This window comes from Gavia stellata, chromosome 1 (genome assembly GCF_030936135.1).
Source record: "Gavia stellata isolate bGavSte3 chromosome 1, bGavSte3.hap2, whole genome shotgun sequence".
Lineage (NCBI taxonomy): Eukaryota > Metazoa > Chordata > Aves > Gaviiformes > Gaviidae > Gavia > Gavia stellata.
The window spans coordinates 63,416,037-63,438,390 of NC_082594.1; the positions used below are offsets into that span (position 1 = coordinate 63,416,037).

Genomic DNA, 22,354 nt, shown 5'->3' on the forward strand with positions numbered 1-22,354 from the left:
TTTGTTGAGACAAAAAGACTTGGATTTTGGAAGCTCTTTGCTCCCGTTCCTTATGGAAAGCTGCTGGTTATGTGACAGCAGAACTCAAAACGTAATTCACAATGAATGCCAAACCCTCACCTCCAATATGAAGGCTTCCCAACTACTGAACTTGCTGAGCATAACTGGTTTTACATAGCATATCTAAAAAAGGCTGCTCCTGTTCAACTGACCAGTGAGAAAGGACTGGACTTCTTCAAAACGGGTATTGGAGCAACAGTTTGTTATATATTTCTTTACATTTTTTAACTGTCCGATCCCACCTTGTAAGGAGAGCACTTGTTTGTTCAGCTAAAAGGAACCCCCTTCATGCTCCTTTTGGGTTTGCTCAGTCAACTGGTTTGTGCAACAGTGGCAAAGGCACACTGGAATTGTGTACCCATTCATTGTGATTACACAGACAGAAGCAAATGTACGTTGTCTGAGACGGGAGATGGGAGGGGGAAGGAGATGAGTGGTTCCCATGGGTAAGAGGACAGTTAGGTTTGTTTGGGTTTTTTTGTGTTGTTTTTTTTTTTTCTTTTTTTTTTTTTGTTAAATTTTGTTTTGTTGTTCTTTTTTGTGTTTTTTGTTGGTTTTTTGTTGTTTTTTTGTTTTTTGTTTTTTTGCTATGTCATGGAATCATAGCAGTCATTCCTCTAATAGAAACTGACAGGACATAAAAGACAGAACTATCAGATGAACACACACAATGACTAGAAATATATAGACAGAGAAAAGACTTAATTTAGCTTGAGAAACCGTCCCAAAAATAAAATCCTGTATTAACAAGTGCAAAAAACAAACAAAAAAGAAACTCCAAACATTAAAACACAGTGTATAAAATGGTGTGAGAAATTTAAGTCACCATACAGCCTTTTAGTCAATAAAAAGCTGTGTTCATGTGTCCTTGTTGTTTGGGTAGTGGCCCATTCTTTTCATTTTACCCAAAATGTCATTCAAGAAGAGATCTGAGGGTAAAGCACTCAGTCCTTGCTATTTTTGACTGTAGTCATTTGGGCCTGTTGTGTTTCAATCATATAAGATGAATCCTTTCTTTTATTCCTCATTGGTTGAATTATCTTCCAAAGTTGTTATGCCTCCAAAGCCCAATCCTGTTGAGTTCTGTGCTGCTGAGACTGTAAGTACAGTATGTAAGAGAATTAATACAAGAACACACAGTTTAAGTCTGCTGTTACACAGTCTTGATGCTGATGAAACTGTGAGCGATGTCCTGTGACACACTGTTGAGCCACTTGTTTTTATAGTCCCTTTGGATTGATGATCTGGTAATAGTCCCCATCTGACATCACAGCATTCTGGTTCTGCATTGGTTGGATAGTTTTCATAGAGCCCTGTAGCGTAAACACAGGAAAAAATAAACATCAGGCACAAAAAGATTGGCAGAAGTTGGTAGGTCAAAGAACAGTCAATAGTTTAGTCTAAGCTGTCAAATCCACCTCTTTGGGTTAGCCTGAGGCCCTCAAAACACTTGCATTTTGCATAATTAGAGTTGTTGAAGGGATATGCGTGGTGTAACAGGAAGCAGCATCAAAAGATCATTCAACAGAAGTATGACACTGAGCATGGTTGTGTAAAGAAATGGCATTAAAAAGTAATTATTGATGTTTGAATGACAAGGATATTTGAATTCTTCCTTTTTGGGAAGTAACAACAGACGATGAAGTAACAACTAATCAAACTGGACATTTCCACAAAATTTAAAAGGATGTTGAAATTCTTCCTTAGTCTGTGAGCACCTACCAGTAATATCACTGTCCATGAAAAGATAGGCATTAAATAACAAATAATTGATATACTGACAATATTGACAATATTGATTGTCAAACCAATGCAGATCCACCAGCTTCACAGGAACTGCTTCCAAACAGAGCTGTTCAGAGCCTACTTATTTGCCCTGCCTCAGATGAGTTCTTCCAGCTGGGATGTCCTTTTTGGCATATCCCAGAGGTGAGAACAATCTTTCCTTGCCATGCAATAATTAGATTGCTTGATATTTCTGACTATACATCTAGGCTATTTCTGCCTTTAGAACTTTACTGAGTTACTCAACCTGATCTGATTATGAATTTTTGAACAGATAGAGGAATTCTGTCCTTTCCAAAAGACACAACTGTCTTTTTGGAAATTGTCAATACTGTCTGCATTACTGTATAGGAGACTAACATAACCAGAGTGTTCTGTTTAGTTCTTACGTATCTTCCTTTCTGATAAATTAAAAGAACCTAATTTAGCCTGTTTAACTAATGATCAAATGCAAGAATGTCTAACATAATGGACAAACACCTTTTCTCCATTTAAATTGATTTTGGAATAAATTTTGCAGTAAATAATTACTCTACGGTAGTGCTAGCTTTTACTAGAAGAAAACCTGTCTGTGTTGAAATATTAGGATAAAGATTTTGAAAGCAGCTACATAATTGCTATAATTTATAAATTAACTTTGCTTCTTGGAACAAGAATTACATTTTCCTAAAGTATCACAGCAATGATATTACTTGCAAAAAGCAATGCCTACAAGTTTAGGCATAACATTCTTAGGTTCAGGCACCAGACTGCTTATATTTTGTGAATAACCTGTAAAGAAAAGAATCACACCTTAATTAAATTAAGATAAAACTGAACTCTTTCATTCCTACTCCATAATATTGATCTGCAACTAAACAAAAAGTGCATTAGGTATGCTGAGCATGTTAAAATACAGATTAAACCTAGACTGGCACTTTTTTACACAGCTGACACAACAGTCTGCTATGATATACATGAGTCCAAGTAAAGTTGCGTCTATTTTTGGATTCAAACAAGTTTTTAAAGATACAGGAATGAGAACAGCTTGTTTCATTTTCTGTAAAGTTGGGGTTTACTCTGTAGGAAATCAGGCCATTTTTGCACATATGCAGTCAGATACTTAAGGCAGCGTACCAACGCTTGAATATTATTTATTCTCTCTCAGATCAACACTGAATGTATTTCATGTTTTTTAAGAAATTCTGTTGCATTTTGGAACTTGTGGACAGTTGTTTATTGCAAGTATAATAAAGCAATCTTATTGCTAAGATCATATTTTCTGAGACCCATCTTTTGGTGTTTACGTGCATAAGTGTGTTTTTAAATGTGGTAACACACAGGAAGTGCCTTCCAAAGCAGGTAATTACACGATCTGTTTTGTGACTGCAGTAGCTCAAACTATTAGTGGTAATTGAAAAGACACAGAGAATGGTTAATGCTTTGATCCCACTGTGGCTTGTTTACTATTCAAACTGTATTTCCTGCCTTTCTTGTTATAGGAAAACCCAGACTTCCTTTGGAATCAAAGCCTATATATACAAGTTGGTAATCAAAAAGTATTTAAATAGTTCATATGCACTTACTGAATTATAAATAAATTGAAGGGAACTCCACATTCAAAGCTGAGTTGAACTTGTTCCTTAATGTAAAATTACATTTCCTTCTTATTTCAATTCAGCAATTGAATTTAGGTTTTGAATTTGCAGTTACATATTTAATAATCAATTAACTACAGAACCACTATTCATATGACAGTTGAAGAACATTTAGATGAATTCAGTCAGAACTTTTGCACTGAAGTAGTAAAACTTCACAATTGTGCTTCACCACATACTCGTTTGTAGCCATGAGTATCAGTTTTGGCCCCTTGGATCTAATCAGTCAGTCTACTCAGTCAGAGGGTTACAAACTTGTGACTTACCAGAAACCCTGGAAAGCTGGCTACATCAACCTTGGAAAACCATGGTGAAAAAACCCTATTTTATTCTTTTAGGAAAATATTTTATACGGACAGAGTTTGGGATAAGGAATAGAAAGGATACCTTTACCCACCAAACAACCAAAGTGTCCCTCTTCCTCTTCTGTCTTTATAGTTTGTAGATATCATTACTCTGTATTACTTGGATGTTCAGTAATTGTATTTCTGAGACTAACTTACCAACTGTTACTGGCTCGAAATCTACTTTGCTTTTCACTTTTCACTTTTTACTTAAAATACTCAGCTCTGGATCTCCATTTCCCCATTTTTCCCAGCACTCACCTAGATTTCACCAGCAGAAATCTTAGTCCATACAGAGGTTCTTGGACCTTGATCTTAATCAAGGATCTAGAATTTTCCAGGATACGTTTTGGTATCAAACCATTCTCCAGACAGATATGCTATCGCTCACAAAGGTCATGTAAAAGCTATCTCTTTTCTTTGTAACCGGATACATTTTTCACATGCAGATAACATTTTCATGATCAGCACAGCAGTTATATCTGTCAGGAGTGTGTGTAACTAATGCTGATGCAAGAATTAAAGCTACTCATTTGGCTGAGATTATGTTAATGGAGACATGACTGTAGATAAATCCCGTGTATCCTGCTCAGCTGAATCATACTGAAAGAAAAAGGAGTGACAGCATGAGCATCGTATTCACTTTGTGCAGAAACAGCTTTGGGGGAAAAACAGCAAACTGCATGTTTATGTTCCGTATATGAACTGTATATGCTCTTATACAAGAATTAAAACCACAGACTGTCTATGGATGCATGGTCTGCTAATCACCTAGATCACCAGCTAACTCAGAGAATGCTGTGGTTTCTGCCTGAGCACTTGCATTTCTTTTGCACAGGAACCAGCATGCAAAAGAGGTGGCTGCATTTCCCCATCTCACCCCAACAGTGTCAGGATGTGTCATGCTTGTAGCTGGATCCATATCTGTAGCAGTTGGTCTGGCTTGGCTCACTTCTTAGTTTCTTTGCTATAGAAAGAGCTATGGAGCCATAGTATTCCACATTTCCAGTCACTATCAAAGGAAAGTGGTCTGGTTGATACATTTGTTATCGTTTTTGGATAAATATTTTGGAAAGCTATAGAAATAAACCAGGTATTTTGGTATGTTATGTTTTTTCCTCTATTTCTTTCTGTAGAACTCTAAACTGTGGTCCTTTTTAACATAGATTTCTGATTATTTTGAGAGGCATATCAAGCTTCTTGTGCTTAAGAAAAGGCCATGAACTAGAAGAAGAAACCAGGTAAGTGGATGTAGTATACCAGAAGTTTTGGGTGCTCCATTTTATTGTGAAGCACAAAGTAAATAATGTCTGCCAAGATTGATCCATCCAGCAGTGACATCATTGTGCCAGTGAATGCCAACACTCTGCATGGCATTTCTCTTTCTGAGGAACTATTTCTGAGATTTCAGTATTAACGTTTTCCAACTACAGAAGGCAAGAGAACACATTAGATATTATATGACTAGATTTCACTGCTTGCTTACATCTGATCTGGAAGCCAGCTCTCTTTGATCTTATCCAGATGGTCCTCTCAATTTCTGAATTGCTGTGTCTGTGACACATTATGATGCCTCTGTTTAGACATGTATTATATACCCTTCGTATTATAAAAAGTAATAAAGTGAAATGTAGAAGAAGGTTTAAAGATGAATAAATTATTCCTTAGTCAAAGAAACAAACTGATGAATAAGGCTGTTCAGCTCTTTTGGAAAGGCTAATTTCCATTTTGAACTCCATTCCAATTGTTGGATGAGATCTGGGTTGCTATGTTTTAATTTTGTTTTATCACTATATGTCAGTGACTATTTCAGATAGTTGCCTCTGGATCATTTTCCTGTGTGTACGCGTCCACGTTCAAGAAAAATTCATTGTGTTTCTTCATCACGCATGGATTTTTTTTTTCCCTAAAATATGTACAGAATCAATTTCCTTCTGCCAGTGTAAATCAGTGGTATCCTGTAAAACTGGCTGAGCCGCTGCAAGTCAGAAAAAGTAAGCAAATAGGTGACCCTCAAGGCTATACAGTGAAACTTTGTAGCTCTGCCATGTTGAGATACGGGATAAGGGTGAGATAACTTGCTTCTAGCAAACATTTGGCTTCCCCACACCCCCAGTTTTGCTTCTATTATGTACAATTTTTGATCAAAAGGATTTACTATTTTGGTATGATAGGAAAGGAAAGGGTCATACATATCTAAGTAGTGTGTTGCCATAAAAAGTTCAGGGATATCAATAGGTTAATTGCCTGGGTTGTTTTTATAGGAGAAGAATGTTTGAAGCTAATAAACCTATTATAATATGGGACCTCATTCATGGGAAAGCCCCAATATTCAAGACTAGAACACTGGACTCAAAAAGATGAGCTATTTGATTGACAGATTCTGCTGCAAAACCATATCAAATTTTCCTTGTAAGCAGATCCACAGCTAGTAACAATTTAAACCATGCTTGTCAAACATAAATGGGATTTGTCCTGCTGTCTGTGTTAGCTTAATATTTTTATATTTTAGGACCTACTAAGAGGTGTAGGCAGGAGGCAAATGACACATTATTATGAGTTATTTTTAGAGTAAGAATTTGGATCAAGTATATGTATTTTTTGGAGTTTGCCAAGAATAACATGAAATGGATAGAATTCAGAGATTTTCTCTTCTTGAACTGTTCTACAGAGAAAAGATAGATTGTGATGCACTCTATATATAAAATTTTCTGAAGAAAATTGCTTTTCAAATTGCACTGAATCAGGGCATCTGTTTTGAAACAGACACTCTATAGTTAAACCTGCTGGTGAAACCCAGACATGCATCTGCCCCTTTAGAAGAAGCTGCAGTTAAAAGAATTGTTCCCAATACCTTTGTTGAGCTTTGTTAGTCAACAAAGCCTTTCTACAGATTGGTGAGAATTCTCTGTAATAATTCTCACTACATCCTTAGAAACATTAGTGTGTGCTATGAAGCATGATGGACAGTTCCTTGTGAATACTCTTCTTTACTCTAAAGGAGGAGGAGTTTCTGAGGAAGTGCTACTTTGCATGGATCACATAAGCATATGTTAGTGATATTTGCCAAAAATTGGTATATGGGAGAATATTCACACCATGTGTTCCATGCAACTGACATGTTAATTGGAACACATGAAATTAGGAGCCTAAATTAATATGAACCAAATGGAAAGATGTAAGTGATTCAAAGCACCTGAATCACCTGTCCTCTCACCCCTTCTCTCCCCTTACTTTCTCCTTCTACATTGAAAAGTCTGTTCAGAAGTCTGTTCAGCACAGGAGAGTAGACAAATTTGCTTCTCCTCTTCGTGACAGTAGACTCAGTCTGATGACATTGCTCTTAGGCAATACCAGAGGGTGCCATGCTGGTTTTGGAAGAAGCTAATGCAACACATCTCTGCCTTATTGCTGCTCACTACATTCCCTTCCTTTTCTTCACAGAGGAACTCAAGTGCTCCATTAAATCCCATGACATGTATTGTACAAGTAAAGAATGTGAGCTGGGATATTTGGGGTTGATATTTGCTGCTGGGTGATGGCCCTGTTATGCCAGAAGGCATGAAGAGACCGTAAGTCTTGATCAATACAAAGAAAGCCCTTAGCAATGCAGGTAGCCCTAATTTTGCGCTCTGAAGTGGTCCAGTCTTGGCACATGGATAGAAGTTTTGGGGCTGTTCTCCCAGCAGCCAGAATAAGCTATGTCTGTATTAACAAGGAGTTTGGGGCAAAAGGAGATTTGTATAATGAAACAGCTGGTGCTGAGTATCTCATGTAAACCCTGAATGCATTTGAGGGATTTTTACCTCACTCTAGCTCTAGTCTGATTCTGTAGACCAAATGTGCATTAGTGGTTGGGATGTGCTAGGTATGGTCCCGTAGCACATCTCCTAGTTTAGTTTAATGAAAAGGAGGAACCCAGTTTGAATCCTGCAAAAACTCTCCCCAGCGCAAGTCAAACAGCAAGGAGTACGAACAGGAGATTTGCTTGAAAAGTACACTCCTGAACCAGATTGCTAATGAGGATGCAACTGCAGCACTGGTGTTGGTGGCATATCCTGACTGCTTGGGGAAGGGCCACGTGTGCGGAGGAGAGGTAATCTCTTCTCCCCTCTCTTCGGGCATCGCTGCTGCTCATTTGGTGGAAACTGATGTCTCATGTTTTCTGGGTTGAGCAAACTGAAAGCCTGAATGGATAGTTTTAGCTGTGGAGAAAACATTTATGGCCTCTGTATCCTCTCTCTGTCTCCACTGGGAGATGACAGCAAGCCAAACAGAAGCAGTTCATGGGCTGGACCAGTCCCCAGGCCAGCTGCTGGACCACATTACTTTGGAAGGCATGGGAAAAGCAGGAGTTCTGAACTATTACCAGTCTCTTCCCAGTGCTCTGTACATAGAGTCATACATCCTTCAGCTCCCTTTTCACGCTCAAAGAGCATGCGTGAAAGAAATCTTCCACATCTTCCATTCACACTGGGGAAAAAAAAGGAAAAGGTGACTGCATCTATGAAAGAAAACAGTTCCACTGGTATGCACACTGCTTTCATAGGAGTCACAATGAAAAATCTTGACGTGGAACTTTGCATGGGACTCATTCATTGTAATCTGCTCTGTGTGTGTGTGTATATATGCCTAAACACTATTATCTCCCTTAAATAAGATTCTCTTTCGCATGGGCAATTCTAGACATCTGAGCTGCAGAAAGAAGCAATAGATGAAACCACTGGAAACTTTAATCATATGTATATAAACTCCAAAGGTCTAAACTGAAAGCGACCATTCAATTTTAATGAATATGAAAAACAGTATGTTCCAGAACAGCGCCTGATGGAAAGATATCACTTTTTTGCCTCTATTTCCTAGAAGAGAGGCGGGAGAGGGGAACACAAACTTCTAGCTAGCTAGCTGCATGTTTCCATACTCAGAACCACACTGTGATTCTGATTGTTTTGAATCATCTCCCAAGTACTTTCTTTTGCACTGCAGTTGTCCCACATCCTCACATGCATTTCTACAAAAGACAAGTTCCAGTGATATGCAACTAGTGTAGTATCTCCTCTCCTTTTCCCACTATCTGCTTTCACTGGAGGTAATCAAGTAAGACATTCTCAGGCTAGAATACTTCTTATTCATTATACCAGCCCTTCAGGAATTTCCAAGTCAATTATCCATATTCTAAACTACAACTTTTTTTTTTTTTTAATTTGATGGAGTTGAAGGACTGGAAGAGAGCAAGTACACCAGCACTGTGTCTGATTCTTAGCCACAACTGTGGATCCAGCCTGGCCCCAATAATGACTCTACATATTGCCATATTTACTTTTTTACAGCGTTTAAAAAAATGCCTCTTTAGGAATTCTAAGATAACAATGACTGCAAAACTTCTTGGGGAAAAAAAAGCCAGTCCTATGCTGTTTTCTCAACACATGGGCCTCCCAAGGAAGGATAAAACCTTTATTATTATTTCTTTTTACAGCCTCCAATACTTTTTTTTTTTTTTGGACAGCCTCCAACCTCGAGAAAATCCTGCCCTGAAAGAAAAAAAGAAGTATGTGTGTTCCCTGTCTGCTGGTGCCACTGTGCCCCAGCTTGCAGCAGATGTCTCCGTGCCCCAGCTCACCGCTGTGGTGGGATGGTGATGGCAAGGGGAGGCGGCAACTTGGTACCACCGCAGTAGCTCCCAGTGCTGCCGGTGGCATCAAGCCACCCCAGCCTCTTACCTAGCTGCAATTGGAAAGCGGCATGTAATGCTTATATGTATATCCTGCGCTCCGTGCTGTAGTCAACATCACATAAAAATAGCTATCACCAGTAGACCTTTTCCTGTTACATGCCTTCCATGGTCTATTGAAATGTTTTGTAGAAATCAATCCTCTGTCTTTCCATTAACGTAAATCTCTACTGGACCTTACAGGAAATAGTCTGTTACCATGGACAGGAGGAAGGGAAGCCCTTATTATAAAACTATTGCTCTTAAAACATTATTAAAGAAAATCAGAATCCACAAATTCTTGATGTTTCTCAGAGATAAATCACCCTATAATCAGAGGGGCTCCTTTTTTTGTCCAGACAATATTTTGTAATTAACAGTGTTCCTTAGCTAGCCAGCTAGTCTTTCATCAGCTTCATGGGGGAAAAAAAGTCATACCAACATAATCCAATTCAGTTCTTGCTGGATTTCTCTGAAACTGCAAGTCAAAATTTCAAAAAAGGACCTGTAATATTTCTCTCCATGGGATACCATCGGAGTCAGGAGCAGCAGAGGTATTCAAGACTAATTTAAATGAGTGATGGGCTGTGGCAAAATGTCGTTCATGAGGAACCCCTGAACATAAAGTTTGCTCCTTCTGTGTTTCCTGTAACACAGGTCAATGGTGATCAGCTCCACAGTGAACTTAGGTCGAATGGAGACTCCAGACAATCAGCTATAACACCTAAATATCAAATAGAAATACCTTTGACCTGACTCTTTCGGGTTTTGCCAATGAATTTCACTCACCCCAGGAAGAGCAGGATCAGTAACTAGAAATCCCAGAACATATCTGCCACACAGGAGCTCACAGAAAGTGCAGCAGGAGAAGAGGTCCCTCAAGATGTGAGTGACCTGCTTTCAGTTGCTTTTCTGCAAAAGAGTTAAAGTTAACTGGCAAGCCACAAGCTATGCTGAGATAGAGTATTTTGTCTGCTGTTGAACTCACTGTACTTTGCATGAAATAATTCTGTTTTCACTAAGCTGTAGAGAAGTGTAATTCTTTAGTCCCACAGCAGATATTAGTCTAATTTCTCATTGTTTAGTAGCTGGAAGTGCTCCTACAGTGAGCTGCTGATTGATAAGAGGGTGACAATGGGCCTGTATTCCAGACAAAGTTTGAATTGCAGCCCTGTAACCCTCCTCAGCATCTTCTCTTGCACACAACTGTCTAGTGTCAGCATCCTGACTCCTATGGGTCTGTGAATGCAAGCTCTGCTCTGCTGATGCTGAGTGCCTTGACTCAAGAGGACAAAAAGTTCAACCAAATATTAGTTAACAGACTGCTGAGGTGAGATTCAGGTCACCTTGATTTTAAGTGTCTGCAATAAGACCTTGGTGATTAAGAGCATCTGCAGCAAACAAGAGTGCAGCCAGCACTGTTAGCGGGACATAGAGAGCTAGTCAGCTCATGAGGTGCAGATGCCTACTTAGCCTGAATTAAACAGGTCTCAGCTCTACTGAGTATACCAGGTCTTCAGTAACTCTAGTGAGAGCTTAGTCACAGAGTTTATGTGTAGATACCCACACTACTAATACCTGCAATAAAATGAGTTTAATCCTCCCCTAAATCTGCTTTTCATCCCAAACTCAGAGATATCGACTGTCAATAATCTTCGCAAAACCATCTATTTCATGTGTTTTAGGAATGAATTTGGACTTGGAGATGTACTAGGAAAATGAAGAGGTGGATATGTATTTCCTAAGAAATTTTCTGAAATAATTACTACGGTGGTTTTGTTTATTGGCTGTTTGTTCTTTGCTGTTGTATATGTGTGTAAGTGTGCACACACGTGTATACACATACACACAAACTTATATTGTATACATGTTGTAAATAAAAATGTCCTAAGTCTCTCACTTCAGCTTTTACTGTCCTATCTTAAACTGGAAAATAATACTCATTTGCTTACTCTGTATGCATGTTGGAAGGCTATTAATATTTACGAAATGCATTGAAATGAAGTGCTAAGCACCATTACCTTACTGATGACTACCAAATTGTAACTCAGCTTACGTTTCATTATATTGTCTTTTGCATATGGACGGATATTGCTCAACTGTGTGCAATAGGCTTAATCTTCAAGAAGAAATACAGTAAATATCTTGGTACCAGAAGCCCCCTAAATCCAAACACAGGGTATAAGGTGAAGTAAGTTCCCACAAACATTATGCCACCCTCTGAGACGGTATAGAGCATTTATGGGGTTTTATATTTTACTCTGGTTTTAAGTAGCTTACCTTGGGCACCTCATTTAGTATCAAGCTTTCCACTGCAGCCGTAATTTAAGGTGGAGGCTGTCTAATTTCAGATATTTGGATCAGGTTGTCAAACGACCTAAGTGTTGAAATGCCTTTTTACTGATTTGGTGGTAATAAGTTGCCTAAATATCTTCAAGATTCATAGATGATACTCTAGGCACCAGAAATCTGCAGATAACATTGATATAAGCTCAAATTCTGTGTGGATGACTCCCAGCCAGTCCTGAAAAAAGTATCTGAGGTACCTGAGATGTACTAAAGGTATTTCTTGCTTACCATGTCCTCTCTGGTTGGATCATTCTGGGATAGTATTTGAAGCAGAATGGAATGTAAAAGGAATTACACAGAGCTTCTTTTCTCTGAGTACTGCATGACACGGAGCAACAAAAATCCTCCACCAAATTATTAAGCATAAAAAATAATGAGAACAAATTTCTTCTAGTAATTTTGTTTTGTAAAGTTAATGACTGTGGCAAGCTGTAGTGTAAATGTGCATTACTAAATCTGGGCTCAAATCCTAGCGCCTCCGGCTAATTTTTGTACCGAGGAATACCTACAGGGTCTCAGAGCTAATAAAAGAAACATTTTCCACACTCTCCTTCACATTTAGACTTAGGAAAATAAGTGAAATTAGCTTTTCTATACTATACCTGTACAGATGAAACTTGATAGTCCTCCATAGATGACATCATCATTGTCCGGTAATATAAAGGGACACCTCGTCTGAACCTCCAAACAGTATTGCTTGCAAGGAATTCTGTTGCTGCAGTGAAACTGTGTGACTTCAAAATACTGGGAACAGAGCCAGGCTTTGTAGACAGTCTGGAAAAAAGAGAAGAACCAGAAGTATAGATGGATGACAATAGCACTGTTATTATTAGAAAAATATACTGTACTGCACAACTCCATTAACGCTGTTTCTGAAAGCAAATTTTGAGAGAATATCACGTGGGTAAAATCTACTCTTAACTTTTGACTATCCTCCCACTTCAGAAATGAAAACCCCAGCCAAGTCATTTAAAAGCAAGTTAGTCAGGACTAGGATTATGCTATCATTATATCTTAGTTTGTAAACAGGTATGTTGCATTGATGCGGCTTTTTATTAGACACATGCACACATGCCAAATACTCCTGTCCCTGTACCTTATCATATACAAACTGAGATCCTAACCTCATTTGAAGCTGGTCTGGGAAAAACTTATGAAAGTGCAAGAAAGAGTTTAGAACTGGGCTCAGGCCAGCTCTGTTCTTTATATCATCTAGAGCTAAGCTATCAGGTTGCAATAGATGGTGCTGCTTCCCTTCAAATAAAACCTTATCCAGCCCACAGCATTAAAACACACATTAGGGTTCCTGAACACCTACAGCTGTAGACTAGGGGATAAACCTGCAACACTGAGGACCAATGTCTACATCTGGCAGCTAAAAGGAACACATTAAAGACGCTGTCATCTGATGCTGTGTAGCCATGGCTGCAGGACCTGTGATTATTACAATTATTATCATCATTTAAACAGGAAAGCAAAATAAACATGTTGATTTTAGAGTTTTTTGTCTACTCTCTTCTGAGCAATGGTCTTTGTCGTAAGAATTACACTAGCCTTTTGGACACAGAAAAGTTTCACATGTGATCATACAAAAACAGATTAGACACCAGGCTACGAAGGTGATGAAAAACCTGTATGAATGAGTACAGAGAGGTTTGCTTGTTTCCCATTTTGTTTTCCACTTATCTGTTTTGACGTACATTATTTACTAGCTAGTTACTTGCTATCTAGGTTGTTATATAACGAAAATTTCCTTTCTGTATTAATTCAGAATATCTGAAAATATTAGTTACTCCCTTTCCTTTATCACAGGCTGAAAAGCAATATAGTCAGTTGATCATTTTCCTTCTTCCTAGACCTGTTTTTAATAAAAAAGGAAACAGATTAAATTTTTAAGCACTGAAAATTCCAAAACTGACACCTGAAAAGAGCAATCTAGCTGAGAGCTTGGTTTGATTTCATCTCATGAAGTTTCATCTCATCAGTTATGATTTCACTAGTGTCAATAGCAGCTTAAATTGTATAATTAATTTCAATGTATTGGTCCCAGAGTCACAAAACTTTAATCTTAACTTGTCTGAAATGATGGCAGGTATGGGTAAGGTTGCTACGTGATAAAGTGAAGCCTTTTTCACTACTCTATGGTTTGTGATTATCTCTTTCTAGTAGCTTTTGCCTACTGCATTCTGTAGAACATGATTTTTTTCATTACAAATTAAATTTTAATTGCTTACAAAGGTTTCTTATCGACAGTAAATGATTAATGAGAAGGAAGACTAGGCAATGTGTGTACTTCTTATTCTTAAATAAACTTCTAAACAGCAAGTGGTTTTCCCAGTGTTGACTATATCCCCCACAACATTTCTAATGCTTCAGTTGCTATATTAACACTTTCAACAATAAAATAAAAAAAGTAATTGTTTTTCTGTTTTTAATTAGTCAGTGAGCACAGTCTACTGGTCGGAGAAAGGAAGGCTGGGTCTGATAACAGATAGATGTTTACAGATGTTCCTTCCTGATAATTAACACTGTAGACCTGTTTAGTTTGAACCCACATGTTCTCTTCATGGACTAGATCTAAGAGTAGTATGTTGGTTTATGAATCATATGTGAAAATGCACATCAGTTTATAGGGAGTGTATTGAACAGCACACCATACATGGTAACAAGAAAATGAGCAAACCCACGTGTCTACTTAAGCAAGACAGCAAATAAATTTTTATTCAAGGGCAGAAGTAAATAATGCAATCATAGGCTTCTGTGAACATTTTTATGTATCCAATCTCAGTTCGTACACATCATCTTCCTGCTCTGAATCACAAGTCCTCTGCTTTGGCTCAAAATTGCATTTGAAGTCTTATCTGTATTTTTAAAGAGTGCATGAGTATACCTGTTCCTGAGATCTATTCCTCAGATAAATGCTTCCTATTCTGTATCCTTTTTATTGCAGCCCCTTTCAACCTTGTCTGCAGTTTATATCAAGATTTTTAATATGCTGGTCTGTGCTGGTTTTGGCTGGACTAGAGTTAATTTTCTTCATAGAAGCTAGTACGGGGCTATGTTTTGGATTTCTGCTGGAAACGGTGTTGATAACAGAGGGATGTTTTTGTTATTGCTGAGCAGTGCTTACATGGTGTTAAGGCCTTTTCTGCTTCTCACTGCCCCACCAGTGAGCAGGCTGGGGGTGCACAAGAAGTTGGGAGAGGACACAGCTGGGACAGCTGACCCCAACTGACCAAAGGGATTTTCCATACCATATGATGTCAAGCTCAGTATATAAAGCTGAGGGAAAAAGAAGGAAGGGGGAACATTCAGAGTGATGGCATTTGTCCTCCCAAGTAACCGTTAGGCGTGATGGAGCCCTGCCCATAGAAAGTAGTGAATGAATTCCTTGATTTGCTTTGCTTGCGTGCATGGCTTTTCCTTTACTTATTAAACTGTCTTTACTTCAACCTATGAGTTTTCTCACTTTTACTCTTCCGATTCTCTTCCCCATCCCACCGGGAGGGAATGAGCGAGCAGCTGTGTAGTGCTTAGTTGCTAGCGGGGGTTAAACCACGACATGGTCCCATTTTGCTCTGTTTTGGCCAGTGAGGCTACATGGATACTAAGATTTTCATAGTTTTTGTCTGGATATGAACTCAGGTAATATCCCACTTCAGGGTGAGATGCTGATACTTATCAGCGTTCCTACCCCCATGCTCTGGTTTCTTCAAAAGAAACTTCAGGTTTGTGGGACAAGATACCTCTGCAGAACACTGTAAGATGTCCAAGAAGGAGCATGTGAAACCCTCAGGGGGTCCTGAAAACTAGCCTAGGAGATGCTGGTCTTCAGCCCTTCCCACAAAGATCCTCCATTTTTCCAGGTCTTTTTCAGGCCTGAGAACTGGCATGAAAGAGTCTGAGTAGTTTGAGGTTTGAGAATCATGGAAAAGCACCAATTTGACATTTGAGTACTCCAGCTGAGGTGGAATCTAAAGTCACAGAACCACAGAATCACAGAATCACTAAGGTTGGAAAAGACCTGTGAGATCATCAAGTCCAACCATCAACTAACACCACCATGCCCATTAAACCATGTCCCACAATGTCTCGTCCACACATTCCTTGAACACCTCCAGTGAGGGTGACTCCACCACTTCCCTCGGTAGCCTGTTCCAATGTTTGACCACTCTCTCAGTAAAGAATTTTTTCCTAATATCCAGCATAAACCTCCCCTGGCACAACTTGAGGCCATTTCCTCTTGTCCTGTCACTAGTCACTTGGGAGAAGAGACCAACACCCACCTCTCCTCAACCCCCTTTCAGGTAGTTGTAGAGAGCGATAAGGTCTCCCCTCAGCCTCCTCTTCTGCAGGCTAAACAACCCCAGTTCCCTCAGCCGCTCCTCATAAGACTTGTGCTCCAGACCCCTCACCAGCTTCGTCGCCCTTCTCTGGACACACTCCAGCACCTCAATGTCCTTCTTGTAGTGAGGGGCCCAAAACTGAACACAGGATTTGAGGTGTGGCCTCACCAGCGCCGAGTAAAGGGGCACGGTCACCTCCCTACTCCTGCTGGCCACACTGTTTCTGATAAAGGCCAGGATGCCGTTGGCCTTCTTGGCCACCTGGGCACACTGCTGGCTCATATTCAGCCGGCTGTCAATCAACACCCCCAGGTCCTTTTCTGCCGGGGCAGCTTTCCACCCACTCATCCTCAAGCCTGTAGCGTTGCCTGGGGTTGTTGTGGCCAAAGTGCAGGACCCGGCACTTGGCCTTGTTGAACCTCATACAATTGGCCTCGGCCCATCGATCCGCGCCAACTCAGACATTTCCAGACAGTGCCCAGCCATCGCCTGGGAAAAGGCGTATTCCAAGCACCACACCCAGTAAGCAGTTTTGATATGGCCATGCTGTTTTTTGGAGAAAGAGGAACAAGTGTAGATGTTTGCAAATGAACTGTGCTGGGCTAGCTTGTAGACCAGAGATTAGTCCCTCTCCACTCTTATTTAAGTGCCTACTTTCCCAACAAATACCCCAAATAACCTCTCCTACCCTTGCTGGACATCTTAGACTTTCTAGGCACCAAAGGTTTTATACAGAAATCTTCCTTTCATGCCTAAAGATGTGCTACCCAAGAGGGAGTATAGAAGTGTAAGAACTGATCTCATGTTTGTGCATATTACTGACTGTTCAGCAGCCTTTGCATGAGTCCCACAGCTGACCCAACTGAGTAAGCAGATCCAGAGCAGTCCAAAGTCTTGTCCTTGTTTCAATGATAGTGAAAGGTGACTTCTTTAGCTTAAATATTAGAAACCCATGACTTGAAACTGAAATGTATTGGAATTTCTTGAAATTTTCCTAATAGAAAAGAAGATATTATGGTCTTTGATTATCTAGTATTCCCTCTTATACCCTGGAAAATATAGGTTGTATTTTGAGTATGGTGTGAACTTTGCAAACTATGCTTTGATAAGAGGATATTTTTCCTTTTTAAGAGGACATCAATGGCTATACCCAAATATTTATAATCACAATAAATGCTCCTATTAAAAAATACTGCATATTGAACACTTTAAAGTATTAGTTACATTCTATTAGTATTTTCCTATGTTGTTTTCAGTGTGTCAATGGAAAAGATGGAACATGGATGTGAGGAGACAACCATGTGTTAAACAGCCAGAGGCAGGGAAAATCCTCTAAATTCTCCTTCAAGTACAGTTTTCTAGAGCAAAATTCTTGTTCCTTAAAAACATGCACTTTCTCAACATTTAAGTAAATAAAACAAATGTCTTGGATTACATTTCAAGGAAAGCAAAGAGGGGCTGTGACAAGAGTAGACAGGGCTTTCACTTTATTATATCCTCAATTAAAGAAAACAAAACTAAAACTAACTCCCAACATGAAGTGAACTAAACTGAGTTATAAGATTGGGAAAGATACATAACCTATAGAGAAGATAGAAGAATACACAGCTATCAACAGTTTTTGAAGAAACAAGAGGAAATGTAATTTTTACAAAAAATCAAAACTTTAGAAGACAAAAGCATAATTTTTATTAATAGATATTTTGTGAATTTAAGTCAAGCCACCAAAAACAAACACAAAGCTAACACACAATATAGATTTTGGATTTCTTAAATTTACAATTTCTGCTACGTATTATGATCTGCTATATATGTTGCATGCATATATGCAGAAAAATAATTAAAATGGACTTCTGTTTTCAGCTGGTTTGGGAGATGATGAAACCCTCTGAAAAATCATAGTTGCTAATAGAAATCTGGCAGACTGATCTCAAAGAATGGAAAAAGCCATGTTTTTCTGTTGGTTTTATTTTTATGCTTTTTTAGCAAGGGAAAGAACTAAGATAAATTGGATTACTGATGCATCATGGCAACAACATACATACAGTAAATAACTGTATATATCTAAATATTTCATCTTCTTACTATCAACAGAACTTTAGGCACTCTATATTTGAAAAAGATATAGTCCTGGTTATTATACAAGACACTATTTTGGATAGATAGTATCACATAAGAATAAAGTAATCTTTCATGTATAGAAACATAACTACAAAATCTCAGAGGGTATAGTGGTAATTTTGCTCACCTAAATAAATTAAACCTACACTACCTTGTTCCTGTAGGAAAAAAATTAAAAATTACACTTTTGAAAAAGTGCACCAATCAATGCTGGCTTTATATACCTCTATTCATATGCGTGACTGCCTACCCAGAATGATCACCATCAAAATCTTCTTGGTATATGTAAATAATTAATAATATCATGATAAAAATACATTATTAATTAGGCAGATTAATTCATTATTTGGCATTCATTTTATTTCTACTGCACAAATTTCAAGCCAATGTCTGGAAGCAGAAAAAATACTTTATGACTTCAGAGACCAAGCAGGCAACGCAAATAACCAACTTCAGCAATTCAAGAAATGAACACTTCACAAACAAACCAGACACTAAACTGCATTTGCTTGTCAAATCACTACAGATAATAAATGGATTCAGAGTTAAAAGGAAGAGAGCGAGGTTGCGTGTGGAGAATTTTGAAAAACTACAAGAGCACAGCGTGTGCTTTTTCTCTCAGAACATCAGGAAGAACACTTATTTTTGTCTTTTTGTGGGGAATAGCAGTCCAGATATTGCCTCTTTTTAGGATATTGTGTGTCTCATGTGAGGTTAGACAGTGTCTCAGAGTTATTCTTTCTGGTCTTGAAAGGCAATCAAACAGAACTGTTAGTTAATACGGCTGCATTATTTGCTTAGAGAGGGGCCAATAGCTTCTGCCCACAATGTGTACAGTGTCGCAGTTAGAACAGTGCATTGGCTGACACAGCCCTGGTCATTACATTAGGTGACTTACAACTGGCTGTGAAACTGCACAAAACTAATTTTAACTGCACAAAACTAATTTAACGACCAGTATTTACTAAGACTGCAAAAATGATGGGAAGATAAAGTTGTATTTACTTTGACCAAAGTGTCTCTCCCTCCCCCTCTCATTCTCGCTCATGCATACATACACAATACATATGATTCTAAATAACCTAATTTCTGTCAAAACAGATTGAGTACGTAGCCTGAATCATCTGAGTCACACTGCATGAGATGTATCAGTAGAGCAGAATGGAAAAGCTCAATCAGGTTCTTTCTCCATGGCTGCCAATTCTTCATAGTTTTCAAGAGATGAATTCATCTCTCTTCTGCCCCTTCCCCTGTTGTTCCTGACTGCTGTTACCATCACAGTTCTTAATGAACAGTGTGAAATTTCCAGGAAGTACTTACTCTAGCTATTCTCCATGAAAATCACTTTTTTTTTTTCCTCACGGAACAAAAATTTGATGTTACTGGCTGTATTGTCAAAATGATAATACAAAAGGGAACATAGAAATCATGAAATAGCTCTTACTGTATAGATGTGGAGGATGGTGGGAGGGAAAGAAAGTAAGAAGAGAGCAGAAACTCACTCTCAAAATGGTAAATTTTCTGAATAAAAATAAATTTTAACTGCTTTGCACTGATGCTTTGCAACCATAATAATTCCTCAGTATGAAAATGAAATCTTCAAGCAGAGAACGACTTAATTTCACATACAGGTTGAAAAGGAAAAGGCCCCTCATGAACTTCAGAGGTGCTTTGTTCACTGACATTTTCAACCACATCAGGAAATTGCGATAAAGGAATTAACAATATTGCCTTGAGACAGTATGATATGATTCCAGCTCAACTTCTCCCAAAGCTTGTCAGTATTTTGAGCTAAATTCTGCTGTCTTTATGTATACTGAGGAGTACCTCAGGCTGTGACTGACTAATCAATTGAATTTTCCAATTCAAATTATTCATGGAATAACTTACCTATGTAAGCTGAGCTTTTTCAGCAGAACTGGACACAGAAACAGCATTCATTAAAAAAAAAAAAAAAAAAATCTGGGCTGCAGCATAGTGATGTGGCCTTCAGGTTTTGCTGTGTTCTAACCCAGTGGTCCCCAGCTCATGCTGACTCGTTGACAACAAAAGTGAATAAGCTGTGTGTGGAAAGCAAAATCCTTCTTTTCCTGTCAGCCTCAGTTTTAGCATTTGATTTTCTGTAGCCAAAAGTAACCTAAAGATTCTAGTATGCAACATACTGCTTATATGCAATGGGTGATGCCTACTTCACATGTATAATTTTTGCCTGATTCATAGACTTATGAATGTATGAACTATTTAAAGACATTATATGTGCATTTAAAGTTAGAGCATATGCTTTGCTTTTTTTTGAGTCTGAGTGAATTATTGTCTCTGTGCGATATTCTGTGACATTACCACAGTCAATACTGTTCTCTCTTCTAGGGTTTCCATCTCAACCTTTCTATGAAACATTTTTAAAGTATTTACTTCAGCCTAGCTTTCTTTACTTCATTTTAGTTTGTTTTAGTATCCCACAAACTTAAAGGGTAGCATCACGAGTTATATTAGGGTGTTAAAAGTAGTAGTAGTTCTCTTCATGAGCTGAGACGTTGTCAATAACAGAGTTGGAGAAAAGCTGCTGGTAAAGGCTGGAAAACCTTGTAAGACTTCACTTACCCAAATAAAGAGATCCACTCAGCCACCCAGAACTCTGCCTGAACATCTCCAAAGATGGAGAAATCAAGCAATACATATAGGAAATAAGGGGATGAGATCTTAGTGCAATTATGGGTTTTAGGCCAGCAATGAGGGACCTTAGAAGACCACGCCTATTTCTTCCTGTGATAAAACTTTTGCAGTAAAATCCACTTTAAATCTGCAGCAGAGAAGTAATAGCTACTGTCACCTACCAACTAACGCGCTGTCTGTGCAGTGCAGTCTCTAAAAGGCTTTTTATATTTGGATCACCAGGGTATTATGTGTTGGTTTGAGTGACAGTGTATCTTCTTTAAGAAACACTTGGGTCAATCTCAGTGTCTGTTTTGCGCATCAGGACCTGAGATACCATGTTGTACAAGCAGAGATATCTTTAGATAGCTTACACATGTATTTTATACAGTCTAGACAACCAAAATATAGACGGCTAACTGGTACAAGATCTGATTAAGGCTGACAAGGGTAGTGTTACAAATGTGAACTCCCCCAGGAACTTTGTCAGTTTTGAGCAGAAAGGGCCGTCTGACTTCAGGAAAACTGCATTTTGCATGTGTACTATAGAATAAAAATCAACTCTTACAGAGAGCCTTCTGCCCATGACAGCTGTGGGACTACTGGTGGCATTTCTCTTCTGCCGGCCTTCATTCCCAGTCCTGTTCTGAGACTGTGGGCAGCCTCAGGATACGGCTGGCTAAGCACACAAATAATGCAGCAATAGTGAATGGATAGGAGGAATCAATCCTCCATAAGTTGTCTTTGCCAATGAGAGTCAGTGGTACCATCAGGTGATTAAATGTTCTTCATTACATGCAGTAGAAAACATATAACAAGTGGCTTTCAAATATGTGGGTTGCTGAAAACAAGATATTTCACAGGAACAGGCTTTCAATGGACAAAAGTATTTAAAAAAATGTTGTTATTTTCATTTTATTTCAGCATTATCAAAATCAAACAATTTTGACTGGGGAAATATTTTTCAATAAGGTTGAAACATTTCTTTCCAAAGAAACTATTGTCATTATGTTTATACAGCCAAACATTGCTCATAAAACATTCATTTAAATACACATCCCACTTCTGTATTTTGTAACATTAATATTGACTCAAAACTGTCCTGCTTTGTGGAGAAATTGCTTGGTACATGCACACACACCCACCATTTTTTTTTCTGGGGAATTCTAGTTTTGATTTTTTTTTTTAATCTGATCCAGAATGAACACAAATTAACAATCTGAGCTTCCTGTAGAACAGACATTATGTTTTCCAGTTATCCCATTCTATGTGCATTTTTAAAATTCCTTGTATTAAAAGACTGCACCAGGAAATGAGAATGTCTGTTTCATATTATGGAAACTTATGCCT

General features: G+C 38.5%; 1 protein-coding gene across 1 annotated transcript in view; it reads right to left on the minus strand.

Annotated features, from left to right (window-relative positions):
• Positions 1 to 1,077: 1,077 nt before the first annotated feature.
• The window catches only part of NALF1 (NALCN channel auxiliary factor 1), a 489,801-nt gene continuing 468,524 nt past the window's right edge, over positions 1,078 to 22,354 (minus strand). The window contains exons 2-3 of the mRNA XM_059826134.1: positions 12,488 to 12,659; positions 1,078 to 1,373 (exon numbers count right to left, since the gene is read on the minus strand). Coding sequence (XP_059682117.1) covers positions 1,078 to 1,373; positions 12,488 to 12,659 — 468 coding nt within the window. The remainder of the gene's footprint in view (positions 1,374 to 12,487; positions 12,660 to 22,354) is intronic.